This window comes from Vitis vinifera, chromosome 13, assembly GCF_030704535.1.
Source record: "Vitis vinifera cultivar Pinot Noir 40024 chromosome 13, ASM3070453v1".
Classification (NCBI taxonomy): domain Eukaryota; kingdom Viridiplantae; phylum Streptophyta; class Magnoliopsida; order Vitales; family Vitaceae; genus Vitis; species Vitis vinifera.
The window spans coordinates 28,945,405-28,971,848 of NC_081817.1; the positions used below are offsets into that span (position 1 = coordinate 28,945,405).

Sequence of the window (26,444 nt, forward strand, 5' to 3'; positions counted from 1 at the left end):
CCTGAAGAAGTGAATACCGAACCAGTATGTTACGACGATGCACTACAAGATAAAGATGCTGATAAGTGGCTTGTAGCTATGAAATCTGAGATGGAGTCTATGTACTCTAATCAAGTCTGGGAACTTGTAGAACCACCTAAAGGGGTGAAACCCATTGGATGTAAGTAGATCTATAAGAAAAAGAGAGGTATAGACGGAAAAGTGCAAACTTATAAAGCTAGGCTTGTTGCGAAATGGTATACTCAGAAAGAAGGGATCGATTATGAGGAAACTTTTTCGCCAGTAGCCATGCTTAAGTCTATTAGAATTCTCTTATCCATTACAGCTTATTTCGATTATGAAATTTGGCAAATGGATGTCAAGATAGCTTTCTTAAATGGAAGTCTTGATGAATGCATCTATATGAAGCAACCAGAAGGTTTCATAACAAATGGGCAAGAACATTTGCTATGCAAATTGAATAGGTCCATTTATGGCCTTAAACAGACATCTAGATCTTGGAATACTTGTTTTGACCAGACGATCAAGACTTTTGGTTTTGATCAATGTCATGATGAGTCTTGCGTGTATAAGAAGTGGAATGGTAAGAAGGTGGTGTTTTTGGTACTATACATGGATGATATTCTACTTATAGGAAATTGTATAGGTATGTTGACTTCGGTCAAGGACTGGTTGTCTCAGCGTTTTGATATGAAGGACTTGGGAGAAGCTGCTCATATTCTTGGGATCAAGCTTATGTGAAATCGCAAGAAAATGATGATAGGCTTATCCCAGGCACTTTATATTGATACTATTCTCAATCGTTTCAACATGCAGGGTTCAAATAAGGGTTTTCTTCCTTTTAGACATGGAATCGTTCTATCTAAGGATCAGTCTCCTAAGACTCCTGAAGAGATAGAAAGCATGAAGGCAGTTCCTTATGCTTCTGCAGTAGGAAGTCTCATGTATGCGATGTTGTGTACTAGACCCGATATCTGTTTTGCTGTTGGCATGGTAAGCAGATTTCAGTTTAACCCGGGAAGAGAACATTGGACTGCAGTTAAACATATAATCAAGTACTTAAAAAGAACCAGAGATTATATGTTAGTTTTCCAGTCAGAAAATCTTGTGCCCATAGGGTATACAGATTCAGATTTTCAATCTGATCAGGACTCTCGGAAATCTACCTCGGGAAATGTTTTTGTCTTAGGAAGTGGAGCCATTAGTTGGAGGAGTATCAAGCAAACTTGTGTTGCTGACTCCACCATGGAAGCTAAATATGTGGCAGCCTCTGAGGCAGCCAAGGAAGTTGTGTGGCTTAGAAACTTCCTTTTGGATCTAGGTGTGGTTCCTTCGGTTCAATCGCCTATTACACTTTATTGTGATAATAGCGGGGCGGTTGCAAACTCGAAAGAGCCACGGAGCCATAAAAGGGCAAAACACATAGAGCGTAAGTATCACTTGATACGAGACATAGTTCAAAGGGGTGATGTGGTGGTGATGAAGATTGCATCGGAAAACAACCTAGCAGATCCTTTTACAAAGAGCTTATCGTCCACGACTTTTGAAAGACATGTAGAAGGAATGGGGGTTAAAGTAGCAGATGCATGGTTATAAGTCTAAGTGGGAGATTGATAGAGATATACTATTAACCATGCATAAGCGTGAATTTAATAGTATGTTATTATGATGTCATTCTATAAACAATTATTTCTTTGTATTTAATTGGAGATTTGCATTAGATAAATTAATCTTTCGGCATAATTTAATAATAATTGTGTTAGTATATTTTATATATAACTAACTGGACCAAGTAGAGAATGAATGTTTTGTACTGACTGTTAAAACATATTCTCTAGGACATTAGAAATAAGATTTATGTTTTTAATCATGATTTAATTAATATGAGCAAATATAAAATGTCTTGTGTTTTGATTCATTAAAGAGTGAGTTTCATTTATTGGAGCGATAGGACTCGATGAGTTGGACAAAGACGCTTTATGTTTGCGATGTATTAAATAATGATTGAATCCACGTCTCAGTATAGAGATTGATGATGCACTTTAAGTAAGCTTATAAGGTTTCATAGTGTAAACCCTGCAGGTGGATTTTTATCCGACACATGAATTAAGTTAAGCGACAATCTTGAAGATCTATTGTTACTCAAATAAATTGTCAGTAATTTGTTTGATGTAAATAGCATCTGTAATCTTAACGTGGGAAACATAAATTATTATGTAATGGAATTGTAAGATTAATAAGGAGTTCAATCATGAATTTTTAGTGGTATAATTTGTGATTAATTATAATGAGAATATACTGGTCCTGTATGAATTCTTATTATAATTAGTAGCCTTGTTAATTTTATTCCTGCGGTCCCTGTTGTGCCTTAATTATTTGGACTATACATGAATTATGTGTTTTAAATAAATGATAGATTAGTTTTTAATTAAATTTTATTTAATTAAAAATAGATAATCTAATTTATTTAAAATGAGCATTTTAAGGGAAAGAGAGTCACGCTTATATCGGTTTTTCTGGAAGCAAATTATACGCTTAAGAGTTTCTAAGAAAGCGATCTTCTTCCCATCGAAGAGAGGTATATTAGAAACAGAAAAGAGAGTGACAAAACCTTAGCGATTGTTTTTTTTTTTGCCCACTCAGAAATCATAGTCCGGAAATTGATAAGGTAAACAACAGAAGATTGTAGGAGATTGTGGGCGTTTTCAGTAGAGAAAAAGGTCAGTCTTTTACATTTGGTTTTGGCTTGCCTCCATGCTTGTTTCATCATGATTTGTTTCCGCTGCGTAAATCATGGTTTCTATCAGTACAAGATACTATTATGTGGATTTGCTAAGAAGCAAAGAGGAGGCCTTAGATGTGTTTCAACATTACAAGAATGGGGTTGAAAATCAACTTAGTGGAAAGATTAAGGCAATAAGAAGTGATAGAGGTGGAGAGTATGAAGCTCCTTTTAGAGAATTTTGTTCAGAACATGGAATAATCCACCAAACTATTGCTCCTTATTCACCTTAATTGAACGGTGTTGCTGAGTGCAAGAACCGTACATTAAAGGAAATTAAGAATGCTATGTTGATAAGTTCGAGTCTACCCCAAAACTTATGGGGGGAAACAATTCTTTCTGAAAACTACATTCTTAACAAGATACCACACAAGAATGAGGATGTAACTTCATATGAGTTATGAAAGGGTCACAAACCCTCTTACAAATGTTTGAAAGTGTGGGGGTGTTTGGCTAAAGTAGGAGTGCCAAAACCTAAACAAGTTAAGATTGGGCCTAAAACTATTGATTGTATATTTATTGGATATGCAAACAATAGTAGTGCATATCGTTTTCTTGTACATAAGTCTGGCATTCCTGATATACATGAAGATACAATTATTGAGTCTAGGAATGCGCCATCTTTTGAGAATATTTTTCCTTGTAAAGAAAAGCAAGAAGTAAATTCAAATAAGAGAACTTATGATACTGCAAATGGTAATCATCAAAATGAGGAAGAACCAAGACGCAGTAAGAGAGCCAAGAAGACAGTTTTTTTGGCCCGGATTATCTAACTTACATGTTAGATAATGAACCTAAGACATTCAAAGAAGCAATGTCAACACCAGAAGCCCCATTTTGGAAAGAGGTTATCAATAGTGAAATTGAATCCATCATGCATAACCACACATGGAAATTGGTGGATTTACCACCAAGAAATAGACCTTTGGGTTGCAAATGGATCTTCAAGAAAAAGAGGAAGCCTGATGGAACAATAGATAAGTACAAGGCTAGATTGGTAGATAAAGGATTTAAGCAACTGGAAGGCCTTGATTTCTTTGAAACATATTCACCAGTTACGAGAATAACATCTATTAGAGTGTTAATTGCTATTGCAACATTGCATAATTTGGAAATTCATCAAATGGATGTTAAGACAACCTTTTTAAATGGCGAGTTAGAAGAAGAAATATATATGGAACAACCTGAAGGGTTTGTTGCTCCTGGACAAGAAAAGAAGGTGTGTAAGCTGATAAAGTCCCTATATGGGTTAAAACAAGCACCAAAACAATGGCATGAGAAATTTGACAAAGTAATGTTGTCAAATGATTTTAAAATTAATGAATGTGATAAATGTGTATATACAAAGAATACACAAAGTGAGTATGTCATTGTGTGCCTATATGTGGATGATATGTTAATTATTGGTAACAATAATGATGTCATTAAAGCTACCAAGAAAATGTTGACCAGTTATTTTGATATGAAAGACATGGGTGTCACAGATGTGATCTTAGTTATAAAAATAGCCAAGACATCTAGTGGACTAATATTATCTCAATGTCATTACATTGAGAAAATTCTTAAACGGTTTAACCAATATGATGATAATCCAATTAAGACACCAGTAGATTTAAATCTACATTTAGCTAAAAATAATGGTCCAACAATTGACCAATTGGAATATTCTCGTATCATAGATAGTTTAATGTGTGTCATGAATTGCACGCGTCCATACATAGCCTACGCAGTTAATAAACTAAAGATGACTTCTAGGGTTGTGGGAATTGGAAAAGTGGTGCTAAAGATGACTTCTGGAAAAGAACTTATTCTCATAGATGTGCTACATGTGCCTGATATTTTCAAGAATCTTGTTTTTGGTTCTATGCTTAGCAAAAATGGGTTCAAGTTAGTTTTCAAGTCTGACAAATTTGTATTCATGAAAAATGGGATGTATGTGGGCAAGGGGTATATGACCAATGGCCTATTTAAGATGAATGTAATGACTGTTAAGCGTGATTTCAATAATAATAAAGGAAGTACTTTTGTTTACTTGATTGAGTCTTTTACTTTGTGGCATGATAGGTTAGGACATGTTAACAATAAAACTTTAAAAAAGGTTGATTAACATGAATTTGTTGCCTTCTTTTAGCATTGATTTTAAACATAAATGTGAAGTGTGTGTGGAAGCCAAGATGGCTAAGCCACCATTTCATTCAAAGAAGAAATGCCATAGGGGGAGGCTATTTATAGGTTTTTTGGTGACTCTTAAAAGAGACGTGTCTTAAATACTTGACATATCCTTTGACACAAGTTGTGTCCATTAGGAAGAGTTGTGTCTAATTGAAATGGTATGTCTTAATTTCCATTCACCTATAAATATCCCAACAATCCCCCACATGAATGGAAATTGACTTAAAAAAGGCAAACGGAAAACTAAACAATCAAGAGAGTACAAAATTGGAAAGTGGTTGCATTAGGATAGGTAGTTTGTGGCTTTGAACCTTCCATAGTGAAATACTATTGGATTTACTAGTTGACAGTTCAAGACATCACATTCACTAATTAGCTAGTAAATCCGATAGTATTTCATTAAGGAAGGTTCAAAGCCACAAACTACCTATCCTGATGCAATCACTTTCCAATTTTGTACTCTCTTGATTATTTAGTTTTCCATTTGCCTTTTTAAAGTCAATTTCCATTCATGTGGGGGATTGTTGGGATATTTATAGGTGAATGGAAATCAAGACATACCGTTTCAATTAGACACAACTCTTCCTAATGGACACAACTTGTGTCAAGTATTTAAGACACATCTCTTCTAAGAGTCACCAGAAAATCTATAAATAGCGCCCCCCCTCCCCATGGCATTTCTCATTCATTCCATCATTAATTCTCTCCACTTCTTCTCATTTCTTCCAAGTGCTTGGTATTCAAAAGAGTTCAAGTCATCAAGTGATTTGTTGTTTCTTGTGATTTGGAGTGTTACTATCACAAGAAAGTAATGGTTGTATCCTGGGAGACGATTGTCAACAAATCGTAAGCACGAGTGCGAGACAAATTTGTCTTAAGGACATAGAGCCAAACTCTAGCCTCGATCAACCATCTGTAAGATTCAATATTTACTTACCTTCTCGTTTATTTATTATACATAATTATTTGACCATACATTTGTGATAATTCCAAAATAACATGAAATTGTCATCTTAATATGTTGTTCATTTGGAAATGTCATGCTTTGTTTGATAAATATTCTCGAAAGCAATTATTGAAAACAATTTTTGAAAACTATTTTATTAGGTTTTGTAAAATAAAAGTATATTTGAGAATGTGAAATGTCTTTTAACCTTTTTTTTTTATATAGATTTTTAACTATATTTTAAAGGCAATTTTTTATTTTTAATGATTTTTCATATCTATATAATTATTTTTTAAAACAACTCTCATAAAATAAATAAAAATAACTGAAGAACTATATATTTTCTAACACTTTTTATCTATTTTTAATAATAGAAAATAGTTTTCTGATTTTTTTTTTTAATCAAACTTATTTTCATGTTTTTCTAAAACTATTTTCATGTCAAACAAGACTTTATTTTCCACATCAGATTTTTCTTCAATTACGTAGACCATAACTAGAAGGATAATATAGGGTTTACACCACTAAACTCATAGCTTTTATCTTAGTACTCCTGTTAATGGTGGGGTCCCATTTGAGAAAGGGTCCTAATTAACCTTTTGGCTTGCTTTTTGATGATCCTTTGACCAAGAAAAGTAAATACATATGATGTCAATACATATGACCATGACCAAGAAAAGTAACCCTAATACTATGATGTTAATATCAAGATCAAAGTGTAAGTTAATGCTTAGCTTTTCAAGGATTGTCCTTGAGTGGGGCACACCACTATGCCGGATCCTAAAGTTCCACTAGAAACAAGACATCTTGTCCTCCAAGTTGATGTTAATGACCCAATTCTAGCTTTCCATAACTATGTATATGCCATGTCCATTTCTAGTTTGCTTTGGATAATGCCCAGCAAGTCACATCATTGAAAGTCCTATTTAATTAATTGTATTTGGAAAGTTTTGGACTCGCATTTAATTTATTCAGACTACAACTTCTTGATCAATTTCTATCATTAGTTAATTAGTGGTTGAAACATGGGTGTTACTTAAAACATACGTAACATCTTTATAGTTTGAATAAAATTAAAGAGCCAATCTTTGATCTCTCCATACACATACATTACTGATCAACTACCAATCTTTGAATAATGCCTACCAATAATGCTTAAGAAAATGTTAAGATACCATAATGCTACCTATAAAACTTTAAATCTGAACTATTAAATGTGTATGGGGAGATCAAGACCGTTAAATAAAAATACAAATAAATGATATAAAGATATAAATATACAAATAAACGAGACTAAAATATAAATAATGAGACTTAAAAATGTATATATCATCTAGTTATTGGTACATGTTTGATACTTAAAAAAAGATACACCGAAGAACCTAATATCTAACTAGGGTAGATAGCATTGATGATAGAAAATGTTGCCATATAAATTTTGATGTGGTTGTGGGTTTTTAAAATAACCATTTTTTATGACATCAATTGATAATTGTCTTTAAATTGCATTTTTTAAAGAAAACTTCGAGATTTAATTGAAGTTGTCTGCTCGAAAGATAACTTTCAATTGTATTTGTTTAAAGTTACTATATTTTTCTCAAAATCTCCCGCCAAGAAATGGAGTACTTGACAGTTTTCACGTGTTCAAAATCTTTTGAATCCAGAAAAAGGCCAAAAGAAAGTGGAAATAATCGAAAAGCAACTGAACAAATCTAGAAATGAATTAGGAAAAGGTGGTAGATAAAAAGATCCAAATAAATTTATGCTCTTCTGGCCCTGCAGAGTGCAGACCAGACATTAATAATGGAGAATGGCTGAATGGGCTTGTACCTCACCACTGTTGTTGGTTTTCAATTATTGAAACGGACAAAAGATATATGTATGAAAAATAATTGTCCTCGAAGAACTAACTTATTAAAAGGATGAAATTTGAAGAATTTCTTTTGTTTAATGGCCAAAAATTTTCATGGATGAAATCTTACTTCAGATATATCCACTCAAATAATTATAGTAAAAGTATCTATGTTGAAAAAGGAGAAAAAAAAAAATCTTGCAAGTTTGAGTAATAATTTCAAAATCATGCAGAAAGTCAACACTTGTGTGGCCTACTGACATCTTATCGGATCTTGGATAAACCCTAATGGGACCATTGAAATCTCAAGTTTTAATATCTTTGTCTGCGCAATTGCTTACAGCAACAGATCAGACACAGTTTTAGGGCATGTGAAGCTTTGTGAACCACAAGGTGCAGCTGGCAGTGTGGAAAGTTTCATCTTGATGGATTGGATTCTCCTATCAAATACACAGTTCTACTCGAGCAATTTAATCATAGAGTACTGCATTTATATACTTATTTTGAAAACTCTTTACGAGATGAATCAATCTTATGTACATAACTAGTATGGATTAACCTATGCTTCATTCATGAAAATTTTTAAACAAAAGATAAGGAAAAGAAAATAAAAAAGAAAAAAAAGAAAAAAATGATAAATAAATTTGAAGTTAGTAGATTATTTTTACATGCTTTTTTTAAATCATTTTACTATTTTTTTTTCTTTTATATATAAAGATTAAGCAATTTGAAAATGTTTAAGGGTCTTTTCAGTTCAAAAACATTTATCAAAAAACAATTTTTTATAATTGTTATTAAAATGGGTTTCGATTGTTTTTATATAAAAAAAATTATGTTTAAAAACTTATGTATAATGTAAAAGTTTTTGAAATATTATTTACATTTTTATTTGTTGCTCGTCATGTTCATCAAAAAACAATTGCAAACATTTCAAATTTTGTTTCTTTTTATGTCATAATAAATATTGTTTTCTACATATATAATAAACACCTCGAAATTCATTAATGTTTTATGTTTTTAGCATATAGCCATGAAAAAGGGGGATTATGGTTGGTTGAGTCATTAAAAAAATCATGCCAATAGGAAATTGTACTCATTGAGAGTTATAGATTGAGGTTATAGAAGATTCTTCATGAAATGAGAAAGACACTAGGCTTTCTTCTTATTAATACTAAGTTAAGCAAGTCTCATATTACAATACTCATAGGTATTGTTTTCATTGTGAAGATCTTGAAGATCCTCTTTTAGCACACTAATACTAATTAACGATACTGAATTCTAGACGATGACAAAAGTCACTTAATAGTTGGGATTACATTTTTTATTTTTGGAGGAACTTCTTAAACCAATAAGCAGAATGTTTGGGGTATCGCTTTAAACCATTTTTATAATCCACATAATTGAGACCAAAGCGAACGGTGAAACCTGCATTCCATTCGAAGTCGTCAAGAAAAGACCATACAAAGTATCCCTTCACGTTGACACCCTCCCTGTCAAAATTGCATACATACATGTACTATATTAGTAATAATACTCTAGTATTTTAAAATATATCTCAAACTTAAGATGACCTAATATATGTATTATTACAACTTAAGCCTCAATGTCGTACATTCTAGCCTTGATGAAGGCAAGATTTGATTTCAACTATATAGTAAGATACCCTAAAAAATTCAAGACTAGACCTAATGCAATGCAACATCTTAGTTAAATATTTCATATTCTTATTATTAGATTATGGATTTAACCTAAAAGCTTAACTTGTCATACGTGAGCTTAAATGGCACAAATTTTGTATATTGTGCCTACGTACTTAGGCTAAACCCCTAACACTCACATACTCATGAATATTGAATATGTGAGCAAAATTTAATTACTCACTTGATAGCTTTTGAGAGATAGTACAAATGTCCACGGTGGAATGTCATCCTCAAGGTATCATTGAGATCTTCTTTCATAGGCACTGAAGCATTATTTGTTGTTGCCATTCCTGCACAAGACCATTACACAATAGTTTGAATAACATTAAAATGAAACCAAAATATCATTCTATGACTTAAAAACAATATAAGTTGATAATTAATTCACTGAGCCTACCATTCTCGGTAATGTAAATAGTTGGATTGTTGTAATGTTCCTTGATGTAAAGCATAAGTTTTCTGATTCCCCATGGACAAATGTAAAGCCAACTCAATTGGGTCTACAAAATCACACACCATAGATCACTTAGTAATGAATTCATGAATTCGTATAGGTTATGTCTGGTTCCCAAAAAGCATTAAACAAAGAAAAAAATAATTTTTTTTTCATGTTTGATTATGCTTTAAAAAATATCAAAGAAAATTAAATATAATTAAAATTAATTAGAACACTTATATATTTTCAAAATTTTTAATATTTATACTGAAGAGTTAAAATAAATTAAATGAACTTAAAGTAATATATAAAAATAATTTATTAATTTTAAATTCATTTTTTATTTTTCTTCTATTTTTCCTTTATATTTTCTTTTTTTTGCATCTTCTTTCAATTTTTTCAAGAACCAAACGTAATCTTAGATGTCTAAGGATAGAGACATTACCGGTTGGCCAATGTTAACCCCACCTTTCTCCGCTGTAGCCACAAAGAAAATAAAAAGGGTTTAGTCACCTAAAGGCAAAGCATGAAGGAGAACAAGAATCATAGTTGAGCTCATAAGATTGAGTTTTTCAAGCTTACTGGTTAGGTTGAATCGGCCATCTACTTCCCAGCTTAGCTCTAAGTTGTTTACTGCTGATGCATAGGTAGTGGCATAATTTGAAGTGTAGTAATTAATTCCTACGAAATCAAATGATCCTTTAAGCATTTTGGATTCTGCTGACGAGAATTTGGGCAGTCGACGCCCCACAAGGGATTGCATGGTCATTGGGTACTCGCCATATGTGATTGGATGTAAAAACCTAAAAACACAAGAATAAAAAATTCATATAAAAGTTAAGCAATGAGGAAATATTCTAAACTAAATATTTACAATAAAAAAAAGGACATTTAGTAAATTAACTTAGTGACTTAATTTAATGACTTAAAATTAAGTCATTAAGTTGATTACACATGTTTTAAAAAATAATCTAATATCATAACTTTAACTTAAAAATAACTTTAAATATTAAGTCAAAATAATTAACTTATTCTGAATTTCATATATATTTTTTATTTCATTTACCCATATTTAATAAATGTATATTTTACAATTGACTCGACATTCACAACAATCTTTCAGTAAATATTTTTTGTAGTTATTTTAGACATGTACAACATATTAAATATAAATATTTAACCAATAAATTTATATTTTAAGATCAATGAAAATATAAAAATATTAGTTAATGAATGTAAATATGTTAATTTGATAATTTCAAATGAATTTTAAGTCAATAAGTTAAGAATAATTTAATTTAAAGTCAACTTAAGTTGTTAAATTATAAGAATTAAGTTTGACCAAACACCTGCCGAGTCTTGAATCAAAATAGTGGCTTAACAAGACTCACCATCCTAACATGAAATCAAGGGCTCTACGGGAGGCCTTGACACCTGCAACGGTTGCATACTTGTATTGTAACCAATGTGTTAGTAGGGTTACTCCGATAGTTCCCTTTTGAGATTTCTGCAAACATTCAAATATAATCATTCAAAACTATCAATGTCTGACTTGAAATTGATCTTTAGTTAATCAAAATGAAATGCATGTAATAAGTAATAAGCAAAAACCTGATACTTCTCCTTGTACAATTTCACACCAGCAGCATGAGAAAGAAGTAGGTGGTGTGCCACCTTATAAGGTTCAGTAGCGGAGTTCTCAGAGGCACAAGTGCCTGAATAGTTCGAACATCGACCTGGTGCAATAGTCCCAGTTGAGTAGCCATAGTAGGCATAGGAGAATGGCTCATTCAAAGTGATCCAATGCTTCACTTGGTCCCCAAATTGTTTAAAGCAAAAATCAACATAGTTACGATAATCGTCCCTATATCAAATCGACACTTTTCCTTTAATTAAATAGGATCATTTTTCATAAAATGTGTAGATGAAGGTATGATCATATGTTCCGACTTACACTATTTTAGGGCTTAAGAATCCACCATACTCATCTTCAAGGGCTTGTGGAAGATCCCAATGGAATAGAGTCACAAAGGGCTTCAACCCTACATATGATATCAAGATATATACAAGTATGCACTATAAGTCCTTCAAACTATTTCTCTAAAATAATTTCTAAATTAATTAAATTTTAATCATTGTCAAGAATCTCTTTAAAAAAGTATTTTGGAAAACAAAGAATGTTTTAAGGGAGATTGATAATGACCATTCGCAACAAGCTCATTAATGATGTTGTTGTAAAATTGGACGCCGTCCGTGCTCACTCCCCCACTAACTCTTCCAGCTGAAACAAAATTTCATATATGTTACCCTAGCTAATGGATCAATTAATGCCAATCATTCAATCAAATATACATATCCTTCATGGGCATAACCCAATTTCTTACTTGGTAGTACTCTAGTCCAGGAGATGGAGAATCTAAAGGCATCCATACCCAAGAACTTCAGCAGTTGAATGTCCTCCTGTAACATAAATTCTAAAGTTATTTTTGAGGAGTGAAAATAAATTCTGTAAAGCCAAGGATTTAGTCACCATAAGGATGATGGCTATTCCAAGGATCAAGAAACAAGTGACAAAAGATCATTTGCATTAGGGTTTACCTTATATTTATGATAAAAATCAATGGCTACATCTCCTGTTGACTGGTCCGAGATCTTTTCTGTCACAGCACCAATCCTCTTTTCAGAAATTAATACTAGGGAGATTTGTATGGAAATAACAAAATAGGCATAGCTCAAGAACACAAATCATTGATCATTTAACAAGTAGAAAGTTGGGATTATCCATCAATTAGTCTTAACAAGTGATATTGATCCAAATGAGGTTTGTTGAATTTGAGATTTTTTTTCTTTGATTTAACCAAGTAAAAAAAAAACAGAAAAAAAAAAGACAAAATTGTATTTCGAGTTAATTTCATTTATCTCTCCTAAATTTTTAATTAAATACATCTAATTTTTATAGGTTTGAAATTTCATTAAATACTTATTTTATTCTTTTTATTTTTTATTTTCACACACTTCCCTTTTCATTCAAAATAAAAAGATGCATGATCAAATTTCAAATCTAGAGGAATTAGATATATTTAACCAAAAACATGAGTCCAAATATATATGTTCTAGTAACTTAAAGCTTTTAAGTAGGTTGGTGACTTACAAACTTGGAAAATGCACACAATCTGGATTTGGACGAACATGGCTTAGAAGGACATACCCTGTGGTAGCCTTAAGTATTATATTTCTGTATTGCTAAAATTATCATTTATCATAATGCTTGTACGTTCTTTACCAAGATTAGGCCAAACTGATGATGGACCAGGGTTCAGAGAGAAAGAGAGGACCTGGATGTTTTGCAGTGAAGGTATCCCAGATACTCTTGCCTCTAAGATGTGCTGCTCCTTCATACTGAGATAATAGTATAAATGTTCATGCATATATTGAAAAAACCTCGTAGCCCAAAATCAATAGAAAATGTTGGGGTTGTACCTGGTAGGCTGCTGAGGCTGCTCCAAATGTAAAACCGGGTGGAAAGCTATGCCTGCTGAACATAGCCGAGCCATGGCAATGGGCAAAGGAGAGGACTAGGACAAGGGCACAGAAGAGAAGAGGACCTTGAGTGGCCATTGCGGAGTTTGCTACACATAAGTTTGCTTTTGGAACTCTCTATATATAGAGAAAGCTAGAAGCAAAGGATAAGATATTTTCATGGATATCGATATTGATAAGGGACCTAGTACAATCATCATATATACCATAGTTTTTGGTCCGTAACTCTTGATCATACAGATCACAGGCTGTATATTTATAGGATTTTGCTGATGAATCCTGGTCCATTATTTTATAAGTCGCATGCCACAAGCACTAATTAACAATGACCAAGTTTTCAAGATCTAGACACAAGTAAGTATTAATTTGAATGAGTCATTAATTAGCGTATAAGTATATGATATCACATAATCCCTTGGATCTTCTTAAAGCCGACATGGAATAGTTCTACCAGAAATTTTTATCCTTGATCTCATTCTTTAATCTTTATTTACCCAATTTGTAAAGTAGATGGCTCGACCAGTCTTCTTGGTTTATTAGCAATAAGGTACCTTGAGTTTTCATTCAAGCTAAGATGCTTCTGTCCGGTTGCTCAGCATTAATTAGTACAATAAATTTATTAGACATGTTGTAGATACTGCCAAAAACTTCAATCATGCAGATAAGAAATCTATGAGTTTCTTTTCATAGCAGGATATATAAACAGCCATGGTTGAATAACTTCCAGTCCCTCCTTTAACCTTTCTATATAATAGGGTTTCAGATAATTAGCAAGTAACCCATGAACAATTCTGGATATGTGTTAATTTTAGACCTTGCAAGACATTTTCTAATCAAAAGATTGTTGCTAGCTATTCTCCAAATTCCTTATAGATTAAAGGGATTAAAATATGACAATTGTGCAAAGAATCGATGGTCGTTTGCAAGCCCTGTCCATAGATCTTATGTTCATTAAGCCCACATTTGGAATTTTCTAAAGATCAAGATTTACAACTTGTACGATTAACCTCCAGACATTGTCATACACTCTAGTTGTGTTAGTGTTGGACCAGATACATCCCAAAAACTGAAACTAATGGGAGGTAGGGGTAGCTCTATAGATAAGACCAACCAACATTGGTAATCAATTGATGTGATGAGATATATGGGAGGTAGGGGTAGCTCTATAGATAAGACCCAACCAACATTGGTAATCAATTGATGTGATGAGATATTTAACTTTTTTTCCTCCCACGTTAAACACGTCTATTAAATTGTTTTATAGGACACTACACTTCCATCCCTCCATCATCTACGTACCTACTTTTGAAATAAAGGATCTCCCATTATCCTCTCTAATCAAGTCTTTCCATTGTTGGTCAAGAACAATCCCATCCACATTTCCTTTTGTATTAAACATTAATTTATATATTAATCAAAGATATCCTTAAGAAGATTTGTAGAAATATATATTACTGTCCAAACATGAATTAGATACAATCATTTATTGTAGAAATACTTCGTAACTAACATTCTTCATGATTAGTAGATATGTGCATAATTGTTATTCATAACCAATGGTCTATTTCCCATCTTACCAACCAGTCATTAACTGCAACCATCATCACAATGCTAGCTAGTTTGAAAATAATGCAAATGTCTTGAAGATAGTGTAAAGAAAAGCAAAAACCTATACAACAAAATCTTTATTCTTCAAAAAACTTTCTTCAAATTGTTTATTCGATAGATTGAATCGCATGCCATGTAACTCTTATCCAAAATAAAGAGTTACTTGTTTACTGAATCTTGTTAAAAAACGATTTGGAGCATTTGACAAACACAACATTGGCTAGATCTCTTTTAGGAAAAAAGAAAAAAAAAGGGGGGGAAGAAAACTTGAAAGACAAAAGGAGAATCTTTTGTTAAGATGATGGCTTGAATGAAACCTCTGCATATATAGTATATACACTTTAGAGATTGAGCACAAAAATCTAAAAGAAGAGATCTTTTCTTACTCATAAGAGTTTTCTATTAACTAAATCATGCTGTGGACCCGCATTATCAACGAGACTCGCTTTTTATTTGTGAAAAATTAATTTTAGAAAAGTTGGAGTCGCCACTTATTTTATTTTATTTTAAAGGAAAAATAAAATAAGAAATAAAACCCTAAAAAAATGACTCCATAGTTTTGGAAAAAGCATGTCTTTAAAAAACCTTAGTCTAGGTTTTGGGATCAGGTTACCTATTGGGAATGTACCTTTGAAAGGTAGCACTCCTCTAAGCCCTATAAAGGTCTCTACTGACTAAGTTGAAGGAAACGTGACAATTAATTGGTTAATTATAGATACCTAAGTAGGCTAGGTGATTTCAAAAAATAGCATGTCAAACAAGATCAAATCACAATAAAGGAGAGTTAGGGTGCGTACCTGAACCACTTCTTAAGCTCTATCACAAAACATCAAAGGTTAGTTTAGATGGTATATCACCCAACATGCACTTCATCATAAATAATCGAACAATGTAACGAATGTCAAGACACCCAAACACTATCAAATATAGGTATAATTCATAATGACAATCATATTTACAGAATTCAGAAAGTGGGTATTAGGGAGCATACCTGGATAGCATAGATAACTCATAATAAACTTCCTCAGGACATGGGGGGTTAGATAATAAATAATAAAGTGCAGAAATCCTAACATGCTTGTTATTTAATTTAGCATAACAAAAATGATCAAAATATATGAAATAATCAATTATCACACACACCTTGTATTCAATTCTTAAAAAAAAATAGATATAAATATGATTACAACAAGTAGCAAATGTGGTAGCAAAAATAAATTTTGAAAAGATTTTCTTATGTGGGGGTTTCACCAATTCCCCATTGATATACACGAATTTAGCCTAGAATTATCCCATTTATTTGGGACCACAAACTTTGATACGTGTTTTGTTCAAAATCAAAATTTTTATTGAAAACCAAGAAGGATGTGAAGCGATTGAGGTATGGTTGCATATTACTTTAAAAAATGAGATTTTGATCCTGAGGACTCTAAATGATTTTTTTTTAACATAAAATTTTCAAAGTTATCTTTTGAGAAAAACATTTGATTTTAAAATTGTAACTGAATCAAGGTATTTCTCAATTCCTTGTATTTTATTAGATGAATAATACTTGTTTATATATACAATTGAGAGTCCTGAATTAGGAAGGTATTATCCCTAAGGAAACAACCAAATTATGGTATGTACAGATATATACAGCTAACACTCCTCCTCAAGCTGGAGCATAGATGTTGATCATGCCCAGCTTGTTACAAAAGTACTCAACTCGAGTTCCATTTAGAGCTTTTGTAAAAATATCCCCAAGTTGCTCTCCAGTCTTCACATAGCCAGTAGAGACTAGATTTTCCTCAATCTTTTCACGAATGAAGCGACAATCGACCTCAATGTGTTTGGTTCTTTCATGATAGACTGGGTTCGCAGCAATATGAAGAGCGGCTTGATTGTCACACCAAAGCTTTGCTGGCATTGTGCACTTCATCCCTACTTCACATAAGAGTTGATGTATCCATATGATTTCACAAGTAGCCTATGCCATGGCCCTGTACTCAGATTCTGCACTCGAATGGGATACAACACTCTGCTTCTTACTTTTCCAAGCCACTAGATTCCCGCCAAAGAACACACAATAACCTGTAGTGGATCTTCTATCAAACTTAGAACCTGCCCAATCCGCATCAGAAAAACACTCAATGCGAGTGTGTCCCTGACTACTATATAGTATGCCTAGACCAAGAGCCTTCTTTAGATAGCACAAAATCTGCTCTAAAGCCGCCCAATGCTTTATTGTAGGCGCAGATGTGAACTGACTAACAACACTTACTGCATATGCAATATCTGGTCGCGTCACGATGAGATAATTCAGCTTCCCAACCACTCTCCGATACCTTTCAGGGTTGTAGAAGGGATCTCCATCATCTGGCATAAGTTGTACATTAGGAACCATTGGGGTAGTACATGGCTTTGCTTCTATCTTACCGGTCTCTTTAAGCAGATCAAGCACATACTTCCTTTGTGATAAGAACATCCCTTTCTTGCTCCTTGATACTTCTATTCCCAGGAAATACTTCAGTTCACCCAAGTCCTTTGTATGAAACTTGGAATGCATGAATGTCTTAAGATCAGAGATTCCTGCATGATCATTTCCTGTAATAACTATATCATCGACATAGACCACAAGAAGTATGATACCAGCAGCTGATTTCTTGTAGAAAACGGAGTGATCTTTCTCGCTTTTGTTCATGCCAAATGCTTGAATCTCCTTACTGAATTTTCCAAACCAAGCACGGGGACTCTGCTTCAATCCATAGAGAGCTTTTTTCAGACGACAAACCTTCACATACTCCCCCTGAGCAACAAACCCAGGAGGTTGCTCCAGATAGACCTCTTCCTCTAGATCACCATGAAGAAAAGCATTCTTGATGTCTAACTGATGTATCATCCACTATTGGGAAGCAGTAATAGAAATAAATAGTCGAACTGAATTGAGTTTGGCAATTGGAGAGAAAGTATCAGAATAGTCTACTCCATATGTCTGAGCATATCCTCTAGCTACAAGCCTGGCTTTCAATCGTGCCACAGAGCCATCAGGATTAACTTTTACCGCAAAGACCCACTTGCAGCCAACAACTTTCTTTCCTTGAGGCAAATCGACAAGTTTCCATGTATGATTATCCTCCAATGCACAGATTTCTTCAAGCATTGCATTCTTCCAACCAGGATGATTCAGGGCCTCTGTAACAGTTTTAAGTACTGAAATAGAATCTATAGAGGCTACAAGGACACTTGAGGAAGATGACAGGTGATCATAAGACACAAAGTTAGCAATGGAATAGATAGATTTGCAGTGTCGTTTACCTTTCCGAAGGCTAATAGGAAAGTCGAGATCACTGGAAGGATCAGATGACGAAGGAGCTGGTGCAGGATATGTATCGGTTGTCACTGGGCGCCGAGAGTACACCTGAACAATTGGTGGTTTGGCTGGAGCAGGAGAAATATTAACAACAGGGCCCGAATGAGCAAGAGATGCATCAGAATCGACCACACTTGATTGCCCAACAGTTGGTCTTGAATTAACCACTTGATACACAAGCCATTCTTCATCCTCCTCACTTGCAGAACTTGTGGGTGAAGAGAAAAATGATGTGTCTTCTGAAAACACAACATCCGTTGATACTAGATACTTATTAAGATCAGGCGAGAAACATCTATAGCCCTTTTGCAGTCTTGAGTACCCCAAGAAAACACACTGTAACACCTTAGGATCAAGTTTAGTAACAAAAGGCCTTGTATCTCTAACATAGCATGTACATCCAAAAATTCTTGGTGCCAGTGGAAAAAGTGATATCTATGGATGTATTACTTTGTACGGAATATCACCTTTAAGCACTACAGTGGGCATACGGTTGATCAGAAAGCAAGCTGTGGAAACTGCATCAGCCCAAAACTGTTTCGGAACCTTCATCTGGAACATGAGGGCACGAGCTGTCTCAAGTAAATGCCTGTTCTTTCTTTCAGCAACCCCATTTTGAGAAGGAGTATCAACACAAGATGTTTGATGAAGAATCCCATTGTGACTCATGTAATTCTGAAATGAGTTAGACACATATTCTTTTCCATTATCGCTTCTTAATATTTTCACAGACACATCATATTGGGTTTTAATCTTAGCAGAGAAGGCACAAAAATGAGAAAATACTTCTGAACGATTCTTCATAAAATAAATCCAAGTCATTCGAGAAAAATCATCCACAAAGGTAACAAAATATCGAAACCCAGTTTGAGAAGTAACAGGTCACGGACCCCAAACATCAGAATGTACTAGCTCAAACAAAGACTCAGCCCGTTTATTAAGCCTTGGGCCTAAAGAACTACGATGATGCTTCGCAAAATGACACGACTCACAATCTAATGAAAGTAAAGTATCAAACTGAGGACATAATTTCTTCAACACCGGTAGAGAAGGATGTCCTAACCGACAATGAGCTTCAACAGGAGAGGCAGTACTGACACACGCAACTGGTTGAGGTACCCACTCGTCAAGAATATAGAGCCCATCAGATACATGTCCTTTACCAAATGTCCGTTTCGTCATAAGATCCTGAAACACACAATGATCAGGGAAAAATGAGACACTACAATTCAGATTTTTGGTAAGTTTACTGACAGAGATTAGATTAAAGGCCAAATTGGGTAAGTTTAACACAGAAGATAACGTAATAGAAGATGTTGGTTTCACAGTCCCAGACCCTTTAATCTCATAGGTAGAACCATCAGCAACAGTAACAGGAGGAGCAGAATGTGTTCTGAAGGTAGAGAAGGTTTTATGATTACCTGTCATATGATCTGTGGCACCTGAATCAATTATCCATTTGTTTGAGGAGGAGACAAGACATGTTTTACCTGACTCTGCCAGAGCATTAACAGGAGTAGATGCTTTCAGTGCGTCTTGATACTGTGAATATTTAGAAAACTCTTCTGCTGTCATTGTGACGATCTTGTTTGAGGAGTCTAAAAATATAGCAGTATCAGATGTAGCAACATTGGCAGTTTGAATTCTCCGATTTCGATTTTGCAATTTCCTGCAGTTCTTCTTGGTATGGCCAGCCTCATGGCAGTAAAAACACACAATTGTACTTGAATCATTGCCATGATTTTCAAATGCCCTGTTTCCGCCCCTGTTATTCACCCTTCTTGCATTTTCTGCATTTTCTCCTTTTGCAACAAGAACATTGGTGTGCTGAGAAGATGAGACATTCTCAGTTCGTAGAACTCTACTGAAAACTTCCTGAAGGGAACCAATGTCAGAACCAGAAAGAATCTGAGATTTTGCAGTCTCAAACTCAGATGGGAGACCGGATAAGAAACTCATAACAACCATCTGTTCCCGTTGAGCCTGTTGTACTCTAACATCCGGACTGAAAGGCATAAGTGCATTCAATTCCTCATATACCTTCTTGAAGTCCATAAAATATGCAGTGAGGGATTTAGCTCCCTTCTCAGGACAATGAAAGGCATTCCATGCATCATACATCTGAGATACATTTCCTTTTCCAGAGTATAGAAAATCAAGATAATCCATTAGCTCTTTAACAAATTCCCAATGACTCAGCAGACCAACGATATCACTATTAATAGAGTTTTTCATCTGCAGAAATAACCGTGCATCATCTTGCATCCAAAGTTTTCTAGTGTGATCATTAGGAGGTTCCTCAGTCAAGTGGTCATCTTTAGCAACACTTCTCAAATAAATTTTGATAGTCTTGCTCCATTCAATATAATTAGACCCATTTAATTTGTGTTCAGTTATTTTTGACACAATAGGCACTATATCAGCAACAAAATTCTTACTCTCTTCCATGACAATAAAATTTAATCTTCAAAGTAATCAGCCAGACCAGAAATTGCAATTTACCACTGCAAGAAGAAAGAGACAAGTACCTCTCTTACAAGGTGTCAAAAGCGTCAAAGGGTCAAAAGCTTGCGTCAAACCCTTGACTCCCTTTCTTTCTCACCCTGAAAGTCGTGAGTCGTGGCGACCAAGGTGGGCGAAGAAACTCAGATCGGTCCGGTTTCTAAGTGGAGCAGTTCAACTAGATCGGCTCCGGCGCTGGAGCTCGGCAGCACGAGCCGGAGACAGAGGTGTGTCGGGCCCGAGAAGAGTGGAAGCCGGGGCTTTCAATGATCTCGGACGACGGCGACGGTTTGTTTTCTGGCGTGGATTTGAGCGCGAACACGGTGCTGCCTATGAGGAAAGGCGTCGTGCTGAGCTAGATTATTGCATGACTGAATCTGTTGAACATCGATCTCACATTTCTTTTGGAGCTCATGAGTATAGAAAAATTTAGGAAGATATGCTTAGTTATATCACCTTTTATGAATCCTCCTTTAATTTGTGCAATACAAACAGTATTATCTTCATGTAACTTGGTTGCATTGCCTCTGATAGAAGGTAGTCCACATGTTTCTTGAATATGTTGGATCATTGACCTTAGCCATATACATTCATGACTTGCTTCATGAGTTGCTAGTATTTATGAATGATTTGATGATGTGGCCACCATTGTTTGTTTGACAGATCTCCATGAGATAGTAGTACCATTGTAATTAAACACATACCATGTTTGTGACTTACCTTTATATGGATCTGAAAGATATTATGCATCTACATATCCAAGCAATTGTTGCTTTGATTCTCTTGAGTAAAACAGACCCATACTAGTAGTTCCGCAAAGATAACGCAATATATGTTTGATACCATTCCAATGTCTTCAAGTTGGAGTGAAACTATATTTTGCTAATAAATTGACAAAAAAGCAATGTTTGGACGTATACAATTTGCAAGATATATAAGTGCACCAATAGCACTAAGATATGGTCCTTCAGGACCAAGTAATTATTTATCATTTTTCGCAAGTACGAAATGGGTCATTTTTCACATCAAGTGATCAAACAACCATTGGAGAACTTAAAGGATGCGCTTTATCCATATAAAAACGCTTCAAAACTCTCTTAATGTATGTTGATTGATGTACTAAAACTCCATTTGGAAAATTCTTGATCTACAAATCGAGACAGAATTTTGTTTTTCCAAGATCTTTCCTCTAAAATTCATTTTTCAAGTAATTTGTTATTCTTGTGAGTTCTTCAGGAGTTCCAACAAGATTCAAATCATCAACATACACTACAATAATTGCAAATCTGGTTTCTGATTTCTTAATGAAGATGCATGGGCATATAGGGTTATTCACATACCCTTCTTTTAGCAAGTATTTGCTAAGGCGATTGTACCACATGCGTCCAGATTGTTTTAATCCATACAAGGATTGTTGTAACTTGATTGAGTACATGCTACGAGGCTTTGTACAATTTGCTTCAGGCAATTTAAATCCTTCAGGGATTTTCATGTATATATCATTATCCATGGATCCATATAAATATACTGTAATAACATTCATGAGACGCATGAGATTACCAAACTAATTAAGAAATGATATGTGATTGCGTCCATGACGGGAGAGAATGTTTCCTCATAGTCAATACCAGGTTTTTGCAAGAAACATTGTGCTACTAATCACACTTTATATCTTATGATCTCATTATTCTCATTACGTTTTTGTACAAATACTCATTTGTACCCAACAGGCTTTACATCTTTAGGTGTTTGGACTATAGGTCCAAAAACTTCTCATTTTGTTAATGAGTTTAACTTTGCCTGTATAGCTTCTTTTCATTTTGGTTAATCATTTCTATGTCGACATTCTTCCACATTTCGTGGTTCAAGATCTTCATCATTTCTTATAGAGCCCACTTGGAAAGTGAAAATAATATTATTTTGATCCCATTTTTCTCCCGTGTATACATAACTTACTGAGATCTCACAATTTTCAGGTACATGTGCCTCTTCAAAGGCTTCTTGTATTATTTGTGCCTCTTCTAGGGCTATAGATTTATCAATTTTAAACTGATCAGTTATTTTTTATGGTCTCTTCTAGAGTGCCAAGTTTTTCTTGGGTTCTCCTCTTCCGAGGAGTTACATCCTTTGAGCCGACAAGTCTACCACGCTTCAGACGTATCTTAGATTAATTTGTTAACTGTCCTACAGGGATATCAATCTGCGTTGGAGTATTTGTAGCTGGGATATATGACTTTGTCACTTTCTTTGTATCAATTAATGCATTTTGTAATTGATTTGCAAGATTTTGTAAATGAATGATCCTTTGAACTTCTAGTTCACATTGATTTGTATGAGGATCAAGATGAGTCAAAGTCAATGCATTCCAAATAATTTCACGGCGTTCTTCTGGAACTGGCTCTTCTCCCTCTAACTGTGGGAAAATTGTCTCATTAAAATGATAATTTGCACAACATGTCATTCTACCTTTTAAGTATATAGGTAGACTAGTCACTAAATAAAAACTTCTGGTTTTATAATGTACATCCACATGACCTTTTACCCCGGGGAACCAAGTTGGTCTTACAAGATTCTTCTGGATCTATCATCGTATAAAGTGTCATTCACATGGAATCAAATACTACTAGTGACATGGTATAAGCTCTTCTGGAGCCTTTAATTAGGTTTCTATCACCTTATATAGTATTAACATTATTTGTCATCAATGTTGTGTAATTAATGAGACAAGAGTTTCATCAAAGTAATAAGTCATAAGACATTGTCATAAAGACTTCATCTTTATAGAGTTGAATAAATATTATCATAGAGAAAAAGTTAAGATCACTGGAAAAATATTAGTCATCGATGATAACTTAACTTAATAAGTTGTGTAAAAGCAATGAGAGCATATATAACACAATAAGACAAATATGAAAAGATAATTTAAAGTTATATATTTTGTAAGTATCTCACACATTTGATTTTATAAGTGTGGAGCAATTTATACATGAAATAACTAGGAAGTATTTCAATAATCAGACTAATTGTAGTGATGGATCAAGGTATGAGAGAGATCCATGTATCTTCAAGTATAAATAAAGAAAAGAATTTGAAATAAACTATAAAAGATGAACAATAAACAATGTGTTCAAATATGATAACAAAATAAACCTATTTGCAAAGAATTAAATAAAAAACATAACGTTTAATCATAACAAACATTTTCATCACCAATTAAATGGTCAATTTTCCCATTAAGATTCTCAAAGAAATCCGAAACATCTAAATGGGTTAGATTCACTTGGCCATCACTATCAATGAAGTTCATTTCAACTTCCTTTCATTTTATTGATGTTTGGTAAAGGTCGACCAAATGTTTGGGCATACGATAGGTACGCGACCAATGCCCCTTCATACCACATCTATAAAACTTATTCTCATGGTTCTTAGGAGGTTTATCTTGTAAACACTTCCCATTTTCTTGTTTTACCTCAGTATTATTCCACTTCTGGTGGTATAATGAGACTTTCCTTTTTTGAGAATTTGGTGAATTATTACTATAAGAACTATGGTATCTGGGATTTCTTTAACGACCACGTCCTCGTCACCGTCCACGAGTTTAGGACAATATTGCATTCACTTTAGGGAATGATTCAAATCTAGTTGGACGAGACTGGTGATTTCTCATCAAAAGCTCATTTTTGTTAAACCTTCATGGAGACGATGACGAAGGAAAATTAGTGTTTTTGCGCGATCCTGCAGGGATGTTTGATTTCCTTCTTTGATCATAGCTCCAAGATTCATTGATAATTTTGTTTCGAATAACTTCTGGTTATACAAGAGAATTAGAAATTGTATGCATAACTTCTAGCTATGAAACAATTGTTAATAAAAATTGTTTTCCATAATTCCTATTGTGAAAAATAAATGAGTACGAAATAAAAATTAAATCCAATATTTTTCATAACTTTGAGTTATGATTATTTTGTCAAAATAAGAAAATATTCAAATTTGTACATAGCTTCAGGCTATGAACTATTTATGTATAACTTCTAGTTACACAATATAATTAAAATAAATTAAAGAAATTAAAAGTTAATATCTTTCATAGCTTCAGGCCATGATTATTTTGTTAGAATAAGAAAATATTTAAATTTGTACATAGCTTTAGGCTATGAACTGTTTTTTTTATATAAATTTGTATATAGCTTTAGGCTATGAACTATTCATTGGGTAGATTTGTGCATAGCTTCGGGCTATGAACTTTCATTATGTAGATTTGTACATAACTTCAGGCTATGAACATTTATTTATTTTATAGCTTCTGGCTATAATATTGTTTGGTATTACTTCTAGTTATACCATATAATTAAAAATAAATAATTAAGGATCATATACATAACTTCTGGTCATGTATATGTAATTTTATAATTTTTCATATAACTTTTGGTTATAGGGATTGCACATATTTTTCATAACTTCTGGTTATGAATTTACCCTATAATTTATAATTTATGATTATAGGGATTGTACATATTTTTCATAACTTCTAGTTATGAATTTGCCCTATAATTTATAATTTATGATTATAGGGATTGTACATATTTTTCATAACTTCTGGTTATGAATGTACCCTATAATTTATAATTTACCCCATAACTTCTGGTTATAGGGATTATACATATTTATGTATTCAAATAAAATATATGAAAATAGAGATCAAAAGGTAATAAAATAGAAAATCATGATATACGTTTATCACATACATTTTTGTGAGAAAAAAAAAAAGAGAAAGTCTTTCTATTTCTCTAAAGGGAAAAACATCTTTCTATTTCTCTAAAGAGAAGAACGTCTTTCTTATTTCTTTTGTAGAGACTATTCGTGCTGATAATGTGTTGTAAAATTATAAAGTGGAAGGAGAAGAAAATAAGAAAGAGAAATTAGAATGTAGGAAGAGAATAGAATGCACGGGAAAACTCTATATCAAATTTCATTAGGGGCATCTCCCTTTTATAGGGAGTTACACAAGATATTTATGGATGATCATTCACAAGTTACCATAGTGGTACAGAATCTCATATTTTATAACAAATCTTTTATTTTAAAAAAAAAACATTCAAGTGTCAACTCTTCCGTTTAAAAAATATCCTGATTTTTTTATTTAAAACTTAATCTCTCCATTTTAAAAAATGATTTTCCAATAAATAAATTAAATAATAATAATAATAATAATAATAACAATAACAATAAATCTAAATCTCCTCTTTTTTATTAAAAAAATAAAATATTCCAGCATCAATTTTTCTTTATTGGTAAGTTTCCTTGCAAAAGCATCATATTTACTAAATCAAATAAGTGAATAAAAATTTTAGAGAATGATAAAATAATAATAATAATAATAATAATAATAATAAAGAAAAGACAAGATAATAAACAAATAAATAAAAATAACAAATAAATAAAAATAAGAGATTGATAGTAATAAAAATAAAAATAAATAAATAAATTGAGGGTCATGCAAGACATGCAACCATGCAAGTTACGTAAAGAATGCCTAAATGGTGACCTAAGTATG

General features: G+C 33.3%; 1 protein-coding gene across 1 annotated transcript; it reads right to left on the minus strand.

Annotated features, from left to right (window-relative positions):
* Positions 1-8,868: 8,868 nt before the first annotated feature.
* Positions 8,869-13,815, minus strand: LOC109121430 (beta-glucosidase 13). Its single transcript, XM_010661015.3, has 13 exons — positions 13,369-13,815; positions 13,224-13,287; positions 12,487-12,545; positions 12,273-12,348; positions 12,092-12,169; positions 11,843-11,930; positions 11,500-11,752; positions 11,280-11,395; positions 10,471-10,691; positions 10,334-10,365; positions 9,850-9,952; positions 9,634-9,742; positions 8,869-9,242 (listed from the first exon to the last, which is right to left on the minus strand). Exons 1-13 carry the CDS (start codon positions 13,504-13,506, stop codon positions 9,074-9,076), a joined length of 1,506 nt encoding a protein of 501 aa, XP_010659317.1. The 5' UTR covers positions 13,507-13,815; the 3' UTR covers positions 8,869-9,073.
* Between the last annotated feature and the right edge of the window lie 12,629 nt (positions 13,816-26,444).

Excerpts from the sequence above, each read along its gene's own strand:
- LOC109121430 (XM_010661015.3), bottom strand. The coding sequence starts at position 13,506 with ATGGCCACTCAAGGTCCTCTTCTCTTCTGTGCCCTTGTCCTAGTCCTC. Across the intron at positions 11,931-12,091 it reads TAATGAGCTTGTTGCGAATG|GGTTGAAGCCCTTTGTGACT; the intron begins GTCATTATCAAT and ends TATCATATGTAG. Across the intron at positions 11,396-11,499 it reads TGTACAAGGAGAAGTATCAG|AAATCTCAAAAGGGAACTAT; the intron begins GTTTTTGCTTAT and ends GAATGTTTGCAG.